Source organism: Anser cygnoides, chromosome 8, assembly GCF_040182565.1.
Source record: "Anser cygnoides isolate HZ-2024a breed goose chromosome 8, Taihu_goose_T2T_genome, whole genome shotgun sequence".
In the NCBI taxonomy this organism is placed as follows: Eukaryota; Metazoa; Chordata; class Aves; order Anseriformes; family Anatidae; genus Anser; species Anser cygnoides.
The window spans coordinates 9,430,663-9,445,398 of record NC_089880.1 but is presented as its reverse complement, the minus strand read 5'-3'; the positions used below and the strand labels follow the sequence as shown (position 1 = coordinate 9,445,398).

Below are 14,736 nucleotides of genomic sequence, written 5' to 3'. Positions count from 1 at the left end.
CTTTTCATGCAGCCAGAACTTAGTCAGTGCGGCACATCGCAGTGGCTAAAAAGCTTCCATCCAACATACCTGCCAAAGAACTGGTACCCGCTCATACACTGTGCTGATTTATTGACTGGAGCAAAAGGAGTGCTCCATCGCAGTACTGAGAATAGGTCTTTCTTTCGACTCCTATCATTTGAGTGAAGCTAAGTGACAGCACATCAGAAATCCAGAGAGCACTTCCAGAAGTGCCTCCTGGACAAGGACTTTTTTTCCACACAGCAACAGTTGAGCCAAAAGGAAAATGATGCAGTGCAACCAGGGAAGCCCCTTGCACTGGGAAGAGCACAATAAGTGAACTACAACTCCCACAAGGCATTGCAATAGCATTGCGATTTAAATTGTCAAGTCCCAGCTATAAAGCCTCAGATATTTTTGGAGAATTAGTTTTTCAGTGTAATATTGTTCTCCAGTACGTTTAATCATCTTGCAAGTCAATGCAGAAAAAAATATGGTCAGCACAGCAGCTCTGAGAGTAGCTTTAATACATATCGCAATAACTCACATTCACGTTTCCCTTACTAACATTCATGATATTAAAGGAAAGAAAAGTAAGAAGCTTTCCCTCCATGTCAGCTGCCCTATCAGGCAGTGTTCTTTCTGCTTCATAGACTAATGCTAAAGGCAAATAGACATGGAAATAAGATGGCCCTGCTGATGATACTCAGTGAGACAGACGAGATTGTCACTTGTTCTATATACAAGTGCTATTGCTGACAGGGGTGAAAAATCATCTGCGTCAGTAACAGTGAATATGACTCAGAAGCAGCTCTCTAGTCCTCTGAATGCTTCTTTTCCTTAAGACTCACCTCCCATAATCACGTACTTCAGTTTACAGAGAGGAGGGCCAGTAGCTCATGAGGAAAAGGGGAAAAAAAATCTTTTGATAAAAATTAAGCATATGGGCAAGAGTTACTAACACTGCAATTTGACAGTGGTAGAATTTCTATTACTGGATATTTCTCTGATCAGGTCAGCGTGGTGAAGCTTGAAATAATAATCAGCAAGCCACAGCACGTGCTGAGAGAGAAAAATGAGAATTATATCAAGTTAAAATAAATGGGTAAAGACCAATTTCAAAAGCTACACAGCTTCTGATGTCTGCTGTGCAGCAGAAGCCTATGAAGCACCATGCAGCCTGCACACCAAACCTAATTTTGCTTTAATTAAGAAATAAGTGTGTGTGTATATATATATATATATATATATTCTGTGATACTAAGCGCCTTTCACATACTATACTTTCAGAATCACTAAAGTTATAATTTATGTGGAAAGGGAACACTCAAAAAAAGAGATCTCTTCCCAATTTGGCTGACTCATAATGGAAAGCACTCACTGGATTACATCCCTGTTTTCTTCTAGTAACATAAGCATGAGCATTTTTTCCAAGTTACCAGTAATGAGATCCTAGAACTGCAAAGCTTAAAAATCAGTTGGTGTAAAAGGAGCTACATGCACCTACAATCTCACTATCAAACGTTTGTTTTTCCTTTTATTGTTTAGTCTCTCACCTAACTACTTCCATACTTCTTCCCAGAGTCAGGCAGGAAACTCCTACAATCTTAAGAAATTGTCGCTTGAGAATAACAAATACCAAAGAAATCTGATTTTAGTCATCTTCAAGAACCGCGTCTAGATTAGTAATAATGTGTCATGCTACACTGTAAACAGCTGGAGAGAGATAGAGAGGATATCCCTTATAGCTCAGATTGTATTATGCTTACGTTATTTATCTTAAATTCAGAGCTTATTTTCAGCTCTCAACTGGTAAAACAACTATCTGGCAACTTGGACATGAAAGGCCTTTAAAAATTACAATAAAAGCTTGAGTCCCTAAAAGATTTTGCTACTAAATACAAACTTTAACATTTCATAAACAAATCATTATAATTCCTGTCCCAAAGAAATTACACTCTAGAAAGACAGCAGTTAGCTTGTGTTTAACCTAAGCACAAGTCTAAATAAGTGAATACCATTTCCAGAGGAATTATATGGGAGCACCTCAACATAGAACCGTACCTGCTATATTGAGAATATTTGCTTTGGCATAGTGAGCACAAGGTCTAGGGCATATAGAAAAGCTTTTTTAAATGCAAGATTCCTACATCTCATTTAAATCAAGGGACAGATTTTTCAATATTTAGCCATAGATAATCCTACAATAACCTCCTTCTCTTTTTTTTTCCCCCTAAAGAGTGTCTTTGGAGGAAGTACTATGTTGGCCCCAGTCTTTTTTTTGAAAAGCTGATAACAAGCAAATGTAAGTAAATGCATGCTTGTATCCCAATTGGGTTACTGAAAAAAAGTTCCCATGACGTTAAATCAGCAAGTCATGCAGTATACTGTATGCTCTATCTTATATACGCAGCTACTGAAAAACAACTTTGGGTGTCATGCTTACCATGCATCACACTGAAGCTGAATGAAGCATGCTGTAAATGCTTTTCCAGACTTACCATTTATAAACTCCCATCTGCAAAGGGCATGCAATTCTTTCAGAGACATGTGATAAGGGCACATTTACATGCCACATCCCCAGTCAGAGCACTGCATAGCAAACTATTTTAGAAGAAAGCAAAAGCAAAGGTGACTTAGCAAATCCTATGTATAGCAAAGACATCCTAGGTGACTGTACTTTTATGCAGTGCAATGCCATGGAAGGCAGCTCAGATCCTTTTCTCAGGTATAGGTGCTGTGGCCACAGTTCTTCCAAGTCTGAACACTCCCCCAGCATCCCCCTGCCTGCTTCAGGGCTCAGAGTGCTCCCATATTTCTCCACGTAGCTTGCAGTCTGACTGAAACATCACTGCTGGACATAAATATTCATAAAACAGTCAGGTACAGAGTGCATCACAAACCTGAAATTATTCCTGAGGGCTTCCATTATTTTCAAGCTATAGATTAATCACAAAGAGCAAGTCCACTAACAGAATGTGGATTTGTAACAGCTATAAAGAAATGAACAGACTTTCCCATCAAAGTCTTTAACAGAAACCAACCTGGTGTGTTACAGGGAAAGCACGGAGAGAAAAGTGCAGAAAAACACATTTAAAAAAGCTGCAGCAGGTGTAAGATCAAGGCTACTGCTAACATCTTTAGGAATGTGAAGACTCAGATCGCTGCACCAGCAGAAGATCTTGTGGCTTCCCGCAGCTCAGACACTGCTCAGTGCAGTTCTCAGTGCCCTGTCCCTGCAGAGTGAAATGCAGCTGAGGTTTAAAGGAAGTTCCATGCACGTAGGAAAATGCAGTGTTTAAGTCTAGGGCTCCAGGTGAATTACTTCATTTGACTTCCCAGATTGCAAAAATCTGTCTCATAAGAACATCTATAGGTGTACAACTAAGAACTACACTGTCTTGTAAACATCCCTGCCGTCTTTCAAAGGCATCTGAAGGTAAGACCTGTGGTATGGTATACAAAACTTGGCTTCCAAAATATTTACAGATGGGACCTACGACCTACTTGTAGATGGAGTACAGTGATGAAAACAGTTCTTGCATGCCTGCAAAGCCTATAAGAAGATCACGTCACACAGGAAAAGGATTTCTGTGGCCAGGAAACTCTTTACAAGTTACATTCAACCCCAGGCTCCCAGCGAGGTCACACACCATAACGTGAGCTCTGTTTCCTCTAGAAATGTCTGAAGCGTGATGCAGCTTACCAAATGCAACAACAAATACCTAGCACTTGTAGTACAGTGAGTGAAGACCTTTGCTGTTCATCTTGCCTAACCTCTTTTGCACTCAGTTTTAATACTTGCCTTCACTGCTTTGTTTGTAAGCAAATCTTTCAGCTATATCCACCATCTGTCCACATCCACAACCACAAGAGGCACAACCAGATAAAGAACAGAATTCTTGGATCTATTCTGTTCTTTTTTAGGGTCTGAACCAGAGGCCATTGATCTCACTTCAACATATTTTGGCAGTGCCATTGCCACATACATATATTAGTCTGGTCTTTGCAAGAGGAAAGAGAAATGAACTAAGTATTCCACCCAGCCCTGTCCCTTCACAAAATGGACCAATAGAGACATTAAATACATATATATCTAAAAAGAATATATATATATATAATTTTCTGCTTACAGAAGGAGAATGTTCAGGGAAAATATAGCAAATCTGAGTATTAAAAAACATTCAAGGGTGATTTCTTTCTGACAAGTGGCTATGCAAGAATGCATAGCCTGCTCAGCAGATCGTGCTGTGACCTTTAACTACCCCTGCCTATTACTCTCCTTGCAAAAATAAGTTAATATTGGCTTCTACTGCCTCTGCCCCTAGCAGATTGGCATAGCTAAAGAAATCCGACTAGACTTATTTTCTGGTTTGTGCATAATAATAAAACTATTACAGAGTCTCAGAACACAGTTTCCCTGTTGACACAGAAGGGCAAGCCAAAAACAACTCCACTTGATTCCCAGATGTTGGCCGAAAGCGTTCACGCCTTTTAATGACTGAATCACTCCCACTCTTATAAAACTAGAGGAAATTAGAAGGTTCTTGTTGCTTTTAAAACACAATTGGCAATACAAAGCATTTTTCTCTTTTTCTGAAGATTTTTATTTATTTGGGGCGGGGAGAACAATGGCTATTTTTAGCACGTGCTGCTATAAGCAACCCAATAAGACATTCACATTTTCAAGAAAGAAGTGTCGTATTGCCAACCACAAAGCCATTAACCAAAAGTAAAAACCTTAAATCAGGATAGTTAAAAATAAGTTGTGTAATCTCTCCTCCACCTCCCCCCCCCCCCCAAAAAAAAAGGGCATGTATTCGAATCTTGCTATTGGCTGTCTAGTTTCTAGGTCTTCAGGACACACTGATTTTGTGTTTTCTTGGTATTCACCATTAATACAAGAACTAGATACCACTCTGAAAAAGTAGATCCCAATGAGGACTGTAGCAGAGTTTATTTTCATTTTAAAAGGTGCAACTCAAATGACTCGTCGGGAATAGCCACATCCCAGCCCATTAACAACATCAATGCAATTCATCACAAACTAATGGATTATACCAAATTAAATAGGAAGTTGTGATATTTCCTATCGCTAGGACAGCTAAAAAACACTTCTTCCACAGCTACTCTATGCAGCTCATGCCCTCAGGACTTCTTCCTCTGCCTACGTACGCACTTTTCCATGAAGGATGTGAGTAGGCTGGGACATTCAGACTACTCCTTGTCTGCCAGGCTCCTGGTCCCCAAAGGGAGCAAGCTCCTTATCCAGCCACTACCTCCCACTAAATCCAAAACCGAAAGAGCAGATAGGCTAACTATTAAGATTATTTTTGTCTAGCATTATAAGGAGCAGGACACTCTCCTAAAATTGATCAATATTTTTGATTAGGTGCTGATTTTAAAATGGTAGATACATACGGACATAATAGGCATTCGGTACAGATCACCTAGCTTCCACCTTCGTAACACTTCCTTTTACCTATACTCAGTGATACTTTAGTAATGTTGTTTTACATTTTCCAATTAATATTGACAGTCCTGTGAAGAAATGAATTATCAGGAACATTCAAGAACCAACACAGTCCTGTTTTAATGAAACACAGTGAATTATTTACACGTTTATGGAACGAGATTCTTAGCCCCATTTTCTTGAATCAAAGCTCCAACAAAAACTCAAACACAGACTTCAGACTAATACCAATAATTCATCAGTGCATTAAATAGAAGGGTTGAAAATTTAGAAAGGTTTCTTCTGGCATGCAAGTGTTTCTAAGCTTTAAAAGTAGACAGGAAAAAAAAAATCAGGTAGTAGACATAATAATGATCTGTTACACTGTTCTGCTAATGTTAGAATTGATTAACTATTTTCCCCCTGTCCTCTCTTTTCCCATGAAAGAGTTCTGATTGTCTCATTTCCCTCTCCCCTCAGCAAATTCTCTAAAAACTAGTGAAAAATGTAAAGCTTACAAATTATCAGAAAAGTAGTCTGAAGTTGTAGACTTTATTGATGTGCAACATGTCTAAAAACACTCAGTATACTTGTTTTGAAAGAAATAAGTTTTGCTTCTAGAAAATAAATGCTGTTTTACGTGCAGCCAAGAAAAAAATATCTGCATTGCTACATTTACCAAGTTTTTGTTGCCGTTTTACTCATATTCTTTCCAAGTAAAAGAAATAAACCACAAAAAAAAATGTGAAGTACAGCTTCTTGCTTAACCTTAAGTTACAAAGTGTAGTAATCATATGGTGTAGGGTTGATTTTATATTGAATTACAACATATGTTACAAAGATATAGTCTACTGTACTATATATACACCCTGTGCCAGAGTTTTCCAAATTTATCTCCTGTGATAAAACTTCTTTTTTTTCCTCTCCTTGGTATGGACACTCAAATACAGCCCTTTCTCTTCAGGGTCCCTAATAACTAGACACAAGCAGAGCTGACATTTGAATATCACCCTATAACAAAAGCAGGTGTCTGTCTCACACACAAGCTGTAAGAGGGGACTCACTGATGCATCAGTCGGGTACCAGAGTACTCTGGGTTTCCTTCAAAACCTAACCTGACAATGTCTTCTCAATTCCCATTAAAAGTGTTAAGAGATCTCAATGTTAACAGACTGAAGCATAGATGCTAAAAGCCATGGAAAATCAGGGACTTCTCTAGTTTCCTCTCAAGCTGCATTATTCCAAGGAATACAAAGAACAAGTCATTCTGACAGCAGCACCATAAACCCCAGTAGCACGATCCTTTGGGATGATTTTACTGGAGAAATAAAGTATTTATTCAGATGGATACACTTAATTGACATTATTTGAGGTTATTTCAACCATGTTGCTAGTTCACTCTTCTTAACAGTTTACTTTCAACTGCAGCTTGGCTGCCTAGTCAAAAAGGCAAGTTTTGCAACAGCAGAATAAATTTTTGTTTTCACTCTTATTTTTCCCTAGTCTAAAATTTTTAAGTCTTTTCCTTACCAGGCAACCTTAAAAACACAGGTCAGTGCAGACAGACAAGGAATAAAACTGGATTTTGCTTTTGCAGCATCTATCTTGTAGCCAGGAGAAACTATAGCTGTTGTTTTAAGATGCTTTCCTTTCTATATGCTTTCCCTTCTATTTTAAGGAAGAGCCTCAATCCCTCCTAAAAATGAATAAATAAATCATTGTTTAGGCCTTTGGGGGCTGTCCAGGTGGTATGTTGGCATACTGCGCCTTTCTCCTTGCAGAAAGGAGATCATCCATAAACAAAAAGTTTTTTTTTTTTATTTTTTTAAAAAAAGCAACAACCAGGAAATCACTTTTATGGCAATGCAATGTTTTGGATTTATTTTGCTAACAAGTCACAACCCATATCTTTGGCAAGCTTATCAGTTTTACATTAAAGACTTCCTCCTAAAAATCTATCAATGACTAAAAGTTCTGGAGGATTTTTTTTGTTTGATTTAAGCTGGAAGAAGGGTGCTATTTTCCCAGAACAGATTTATTCTTAACTGGTAGAGATCTCTCTCTCGCTTGGTTTTCCTTTTGTGTTACCAGATGCACAGCAGTAACAGCGCATTGCATCGAATCACATGATTGAGAACAACAGTAACTAATGGCAGCAGCAATAACAACTCACTGCCTTTCACATTTTCATTAATAGCATTTGAACAAGCTCAGATACACTTTCCACTGGCAGACAGCACTAAAAGGCATTTGCTCGCATTAATCATTAAAAGCTACTGTTAACAAAGATTAAAAAAAACTTAAAAATAGCTAAGTTGGCAGAATTTTCTGTCATTCTTCCCCCTTACTTAGAGGAAACAATAAGATATAAAAAAAATCAAAACAATGGCAGTTTTTTCAAACATTAAGTTTGGCAAGATAAATTGCAGATTAATAAAAACCACTACACCAATTGACTGTATCCAGTCCTGGAAACTGTTGACCTGAAACTTATTAGACAGATGGCCAGTATTCCGCCCCCCCCCCCCCCCCCAGATAACTGACAATTAGTTAACTTTTAGTCTTGAAGCATGACCTGTATTGGCCTACTTTCCTGACAAAAGTGATGAAATTCATGCTCCATTATTATACTGCTGTTTTCATGTGTTTTATATCCACTCCTGGTGTTTGGGTGATGATAAATAAAATATAACAAATGCATATTGCATATAATATATAAAAAATAAAGTAAAAAATGCATATAATTAGAGTCAGTCAAAATAAAATTAAGAATAGCATAGGCTATTCTTTTTTTACACAGATTGGTGGTAAATAATAATGTACAGTGTTTCTGCATTGTAGTCTTCTGAAAATAAACTGTTAGGAGGCTTTTCTCTCAAGGATTTTGTACTTCCAGATTATTTCTGGATCCTTCTGATTTTAAATCCCTAGAAATAAAAGATAGGCAAACTCACTCTAAGCGTAGTAATGAAGTGATATCCAGAACTTGATACTGCATACAACTGATTTAAACAAATAATACGAGCAGAGATGTTTATCATTAATTACAGGGCAGATGAGGATTTTTAAGAGCCTACAACCTGAGGAAAGGGAAGTGACTGTACTACCAAGTATATACTACTGTTGCAATCACAGGTCCCTTTGGAAACTGAAGGCTTAATTTGGTCTAATGTTCACTAGATACCAGGAAAAGAGTGCGATCTAAGAAAATATCCTCCAAAACAACATTTTGTTGCATGTGCCGATTAGACAGCTGGCTTACACGGTTATGGCCTTTCCTGTGCAAAGACTGGACCAGCACTGGGGAAAGCCTAACACAGGCTTGCCCAAAGCCTTCTACAATGAAGTTTCACAGTGGTAGTAATCTCTCTCTTAGTAGAATTACCCATTAAGTAAGTTGTCAGTAGCACTGAGTAACTGTACAGCTTTGAGAGCACATCATGTGTTTGTGTATAAAAGTTATTTATGTGCTCTACCATTTAGTATTACATTTAAATGCTCTACCATTTTCATCCTACAGTCTTCCTCAGCCCAATCTCTGCAGAACGAATGAATTTCTCACAAAAACAAACAAAAAAGTTTTTCCACCTCTTCCAAACATGGGGTTATTCACACATTACTTCAATAGCCTGGCTTGGGTTCCCTGCAGCCAGGGTTACCTAACGTGATGTTTTGGTTGCTTTCGAATACAAACCTCCTGCAGACACTGGTCCAGCTGCAATCCTCCAGACTCTCCAGCATGCAGTGATGCAATTCAGAATGAGAGCATTTGCATCCGATGTGGCAAATGGCTTCTGTGGCGCTCACAAGAGCTTGAAAAGAACGTGTGTTGAAAAGCTGCAAGAGTACGTTTTGTTCCAGAACAGGAGTCCCGCAACTTCATGTTCCCGATCCAAACAACTAGGTATCATCTAGCACAGAAAAAAGTGTGGTTTTTTTTCATTTTTTGTTTTCAGCAATAGAGAGTCGCTTAACAGCTGCCCAAGTTTTCAAAAAATTGAAACTGAGCAAGTACCCATGAAGATGAGTTATCAGATTACCCTCTAAACAACATTCAGAATATGATGAAAGGATGGATGCACAAACCTGAGGATAAGTTGGGAAAAAACACCAGAGGATTTACATCAATGATAGGAGGCATGGTGGCAGGTCCTCCTCCACAATCCCACCCCCCAGCAGATCATTCAGCCCCACAGACTTGTGCCTCTGCTTCTCACTGGGAAACAAGTCAGCGAGCCCAAACCTAGAAGTCACAGCAAAGGCTTGGTATGAGCACTGCCTGTCTGTTCAGCTGCAAAGGGCAGAAGATTTTTACATTGTGGTAAGAGCATGTGTTCTGCTGGGCTGGTAAAAAGGCCTACAATATAATGTGAAAGCACAGCTGAAAGATTGCATTTTGTAAACGCCAGAAGTGCCAATAATCAGAAATGACAAATTGTCACTTTATTTGCCAAGTCCTGAAGGAAAACTACATTCATCTATTGACTAATTTAAATAGTTACCTCTGCTTTGTGTTCTGGCTTGCCTATCTCACTAGTCTCAGACTGATAAGTCAAAAATTTCCCAGAACATCCATCACCAGCTCTATTGCTACATACAGCACCAGCCAAGGCAAATAGTTTTTTCTCCCACACTTCTTGTCTGCAAACGGTGATTCCAGTAATCACCTCAGTAACCACAGGTGAGCAAATAGAACAAGATTTTTATTTTTATTTTTATTTTTTTCCCCCGAAGAAATGGTTACATACTCCATTTCATGGAGGTATTTCCTTCTTACTATGTCATGATCTGTTTTGCCGTTCCTCTGGTGGTGAAAAAAACAGCACAAAACTGTAACTCTACTTGCAAAAATACACGAGGGAAAAAAACCTTTCAATTCAAAGTTCTAAAAGCAGTTTTTCAGACGTTTGCAGTTATAAAGGCCTGCCATTCACGTGCTCTGGTAAATTATTAATGAATCATTCAGTACCGTGGCAGATGATATCACTTCTCAGCAGTAGGAACCATCAATATTTTCTATTAATTACTCTCTCCCAAGAGAGTTCTTAGCTGCTGTCCAGGTTAAACCACAACAAGACCAAGAAGTGCTTAGTCTAGTTCAAGTCCACAACTTAAAATATATATATATATATTTAAAAGTAACAATAATCTAGAAGCCTCTAGAAACTCCAGCCTGTGAGCCCTTGACCATGTGTTTTCTTCGCTGAGTTTTGTCTGGTGTTGAAATAATCTTACAATAATGAAAGATGACTTGATAATTGATATTTATAATCTCATTTCAGTTTCAGGTGCCAATACAGTGAATGAAGTAATTTCTATCTTATTGACTTTCACTACTTCTCATTTTAGCTGTAATTTCGCCACTGTTTCTGTTGGTGGTCATCCTGCTCTTGTTTTCCAGTACAGTTTTTCTTTGTGTATCTATCTCAGCCCATCAAATTCCCTCTCTTTTTTTTTTTTTATTTGCCCTCTCTCTTTACATTCAATACTTACTTTTTGCCCCCAAAGCATACTTAACACTGTCATACTTAAGGATTTTTTTATTTGTTATGTTTTTAAGATAATACAATTTACGGCATATGAATCCTGAATTGGTTCTAGATTAACAGCCAACGCTTCATAGCCCTGTTGGACAAATCCCTGTTCTGGCAACGATAGCCTCGAGGCTATTTTAAAGACCTCCCTGCACTCCAGGCAGGGCTGGAGCACCCTGCAGCACTACCACAGCCTGTCTTCACAGCCAGGTCAGACAGCATGGCCCAAAGCACCACTGACAAGTTCACGCACCACAAAGCCTTCCCAGAAGCGCTGTTTTTTGTTTCATGTAGGGCTCCTACAGAACACATGTGGGTTTCCTGCAAGTCCCACTAACAAGCCATGATAAGGCAGGACTTAGGGCAGCTCCCTACAACTCTGAAGGCATGTCACCTGCCTGTCCAACCCGGCCTGCACATCAACTCCTCACGTGGAGCAGTTACTGGATCAGGAGGGTGAACACCAACCACGTTATCAAGTTCAGTTCCAGAATACAAACGCAGCAGGAGTCCCACAGAGCAAATTACACCGGGTCTGCTTTAGTTAAACTTCTATTGCTGCTATATCAGCATGGCAATTACTTCCTAGCAACATGGTTAGTGCTAAGGCAGGATAAAATTGCTCAGAGGATGATAAGCCTGTATTGTCTTTGCACTTGGAGTGCACTGGATGAACTGTTCACTGACATTTAAAACCAGATAGTCTTACATTGCTGAGTATTGAAGAGAAGGAAAAATCCACCTCTACTATCAGTCATAAAAGTAATATACACTGCTGTAAAAAATAAAAACAGTTACTGCGATAATTATTTTCTGTCTAGCTCTGCCTCTCTAGCCAATTTGCTAAGGTACAGTACTTTTTTTTTTTTCCAGCCTTAGAGGTGACATCCAGAAACAAGGAAGAAATCCAGCAGACAAATTACCTGCTCCAACAGCCTTGACAAAGGGTCAACTGCTCTGCAAACAGGGAATTAACTGTTAATTATTGATGAAAGGGTTTAAAAGAGCATGCTAATTATTTTGTCTCTAGCAACTTTGTCTGGATTTATTGATCACTGTGCAGTGCTACAACGAAGCTAGTGGTCTAAATAATCCATTTTTTTCCACAACTCTGTAAAAAATTCTTTTCACTTTTGTATCTGTACTGGCTCTGTTAGCCATTTTGGCTACAAAAATAGCTTTTTCTACCCAGCATTGAAAGGTTTAGAAGTGAAGTCAACCAGCCAGAATACATCTACAGCCTTTTGTAGAAAGGTGCTAATCTGCCCTGCCTGCACTTCACATCAGCAGAAGAAAGAGTACCATTGCCAAGAACGATCTGGCCCCACTAGCACAAGTTTACAATAATTGTAGAGAAATTGATTTGATAAAAGCACATCTCATGACTCTGAAGCAGCGAGGTTTTAGCCATGATGTAACTTGGAAGGATTTCTGGACACAGAGGACTAGACTGTCATATATTTATATTATGCTAATGCCAGCAGTCATCTTGGAAAGCCTCGAGGCATTAGAGCTTTCTGTTTTAAAGAACTTGTGAAGGAACCACTGAGCTGAAATGCCAGCAGGTAAGAAACTTAGCTAGATGAACAACGTAGCATGCTGTTTCCTGGGGAAACAGCCCTAAGTGAACAGCTGAAGAGTCTGGAAGAAGGCCGGCTCACAGCCAGCGTCACCTCTACCTTGTTCTTCATTACCGAGGGCCTACACCCTTGTTGAACGTGCTGCCAGCCATAAGAAGAGCTGGAGCAGAGTCCCTCGGACACACTGGGTAAGCTGCGGAAGGCCTCCAGCCGCCCCCAGGGGCACAGGCCTTGCCCCAGGGCGGCCATGTTTGTGGGCCTCAGGGAGCAGAAAGCCACACGGCCTGGGCACCTGCTTTACTCGGCGAGCCGAAAGCTGCCCCATCCCTCAGGGGGCAACCAAAGCACTACTTTGTACTTCTGTAATCTATCAGTTACAGGAAGATTTTAGATGCTACTGCTGTGCTGTTACAGGCAATTGTTAAGTGTTCAAAGGAACAGAGACAATATGAATAAAACTCAGCTTCTTAGCAAGACGCTTCTAAAATTTGTCTGAAAACCAGAATATCCACATCAAGCCATCTTAAGTTATAGTTTCTATTTCAGTAAGACTGTATGATTCTATATTTTTATATTAGAAGTGTTTTTAATACAGCTTAGAAAACAATCAGGCTTAAGCAATTAGGCATACAGAGGCATTTAGAGAAGCAAACTGCACCAAAAATCTAAATATAAATCACAAAATTTTCCAACAGACTTTTCTCATTCCATTTTATTTGAAAAAATCATTGAATGCACAATTAAAATATGACCAACAGGCTTCAGAAGGCAGAATGATTTAATTAGTACACTGGCTCCTGCAAGACCAGAATAACAAGAGCTAAAAATGAAGAAGAACAGAACTATAAAAAGACTCTGCTTTCCCATTTTGTCTAACACAAAACTTTCTATACCACTCACATTTTAAAGTCTACCATATATGGAGATTGAAAGTTTTCTTCCTCCTCCTCCCAGCTTGTGCACAGTTGTGGCATATATTGGAACAGCAAGACATAAGATTCATCATATTTGTAATATTTGCCCAGATTTGCAATCGTATTAGTGAAGCAATGAGGAAAGTATTTGCATCCCCTTTGCAACGCTGTACAATTCAGAACCCATATGAAACATTCATATGGGAACTCAACACTCCTTTGGTTCTCAATGAAATAAGATTGCTTTTAATCAATTTTCCATATTGGCTATTTATCTTTTTGTTTGGAGCACCACTCGTTTTTTGGCCAAGCAGCTCTACTGATAGATGTACAAATCAGACCAGCCTGGATAGTTATAGGAGTTTTACGTGATGAAGAAAAATACAGTCCTTAGAGACACTGACAAAACTAAAGTTGTTACTGCCTCTTATCTAAAGAGCTCTATCAGGAAGCAATTGCATCATTAGGTTTGTCATTTCGGTTCATCTACTTACAATTATCGTAATTTTGAGTGTGAAGTAAAAGATTTAGAAGTAATTTACATCAACAAATAATTTAAGTCCATGGCAATTAATGAATGATAAAGTTCACTGAAGCTAAAAGCACAAACCGTACTCCACTTAACTCCAGCATTACAATGAAGCAGCAGATGCGACCACGCAACCACACAGAAATAATCCTACAACAGACTCAGACAAGCAAAGAAAAAAGAAGCACAGTATAACAAGAAGGCATGTGCCCATACCTGCAGCATCAGTCAGAAAAGAGCAAGAGAAACAAAACACAAAGTGGTGCTTTAAAAGCGAAGTGACAAAGTGAACAGCTTTCACGTAAAAAAAATTTAAGGTACATAATATTTTATTCCTGTCTTGGTCTTGTACTGGTCCTGACCCATACTGGTCAGGAAAGGGGATGAACAAGCAGCAGCATCTGGGCATGCATGAGGATAGCAAAAGAATTTATCAGTGGTACAGAAGTGAGATTTCAAGGGTATCTCCATGAACAGAAGAGCATTTAAAGAAAAACATGAGGAGATGTGCGAGTTACGCCCTTTTATACCCTTTCTGACCTCCTCAATGCTGCATTGATTTCAACACGCAGAAGGACCAGTTGTATCACTCCCCCACTTAACGTTCAGTTGGGACCATCCCTCAGTTGGCATTACTGTTCAGCCAAAATTACCCACAGAGAGGGGAAAAGCAGCAAGTAAATACAATCCACAATTTCTGTCATGTAACCATAGATCTTATACTTTG

At 39.1% G+C, this 14,736-nt stretch overlaps 1 protein-coding gene across 1 annotated transcript; it reads left to right on the top strand.

Annotated features, from left to right (window-relative positions):
- Positions 1-3,489: 3,489 nt before the first annotated feature.
- On the top strand, positions 3,490-6,214 carry RGS13 (regulator of G protein signaling 13). Its single transcript, XM_067001629.1, is given in 3 exon segments — positions 3,490-3,532; positions 3,535-3,643; positions 5,525-6,214. Coding segments are annotated over 3 exon segments (351 nt in total). The 3' UTR covers positions 5,724-6,214.
- Positions 6,215-14,736: the final 8,522 nt, after the last annotated feature.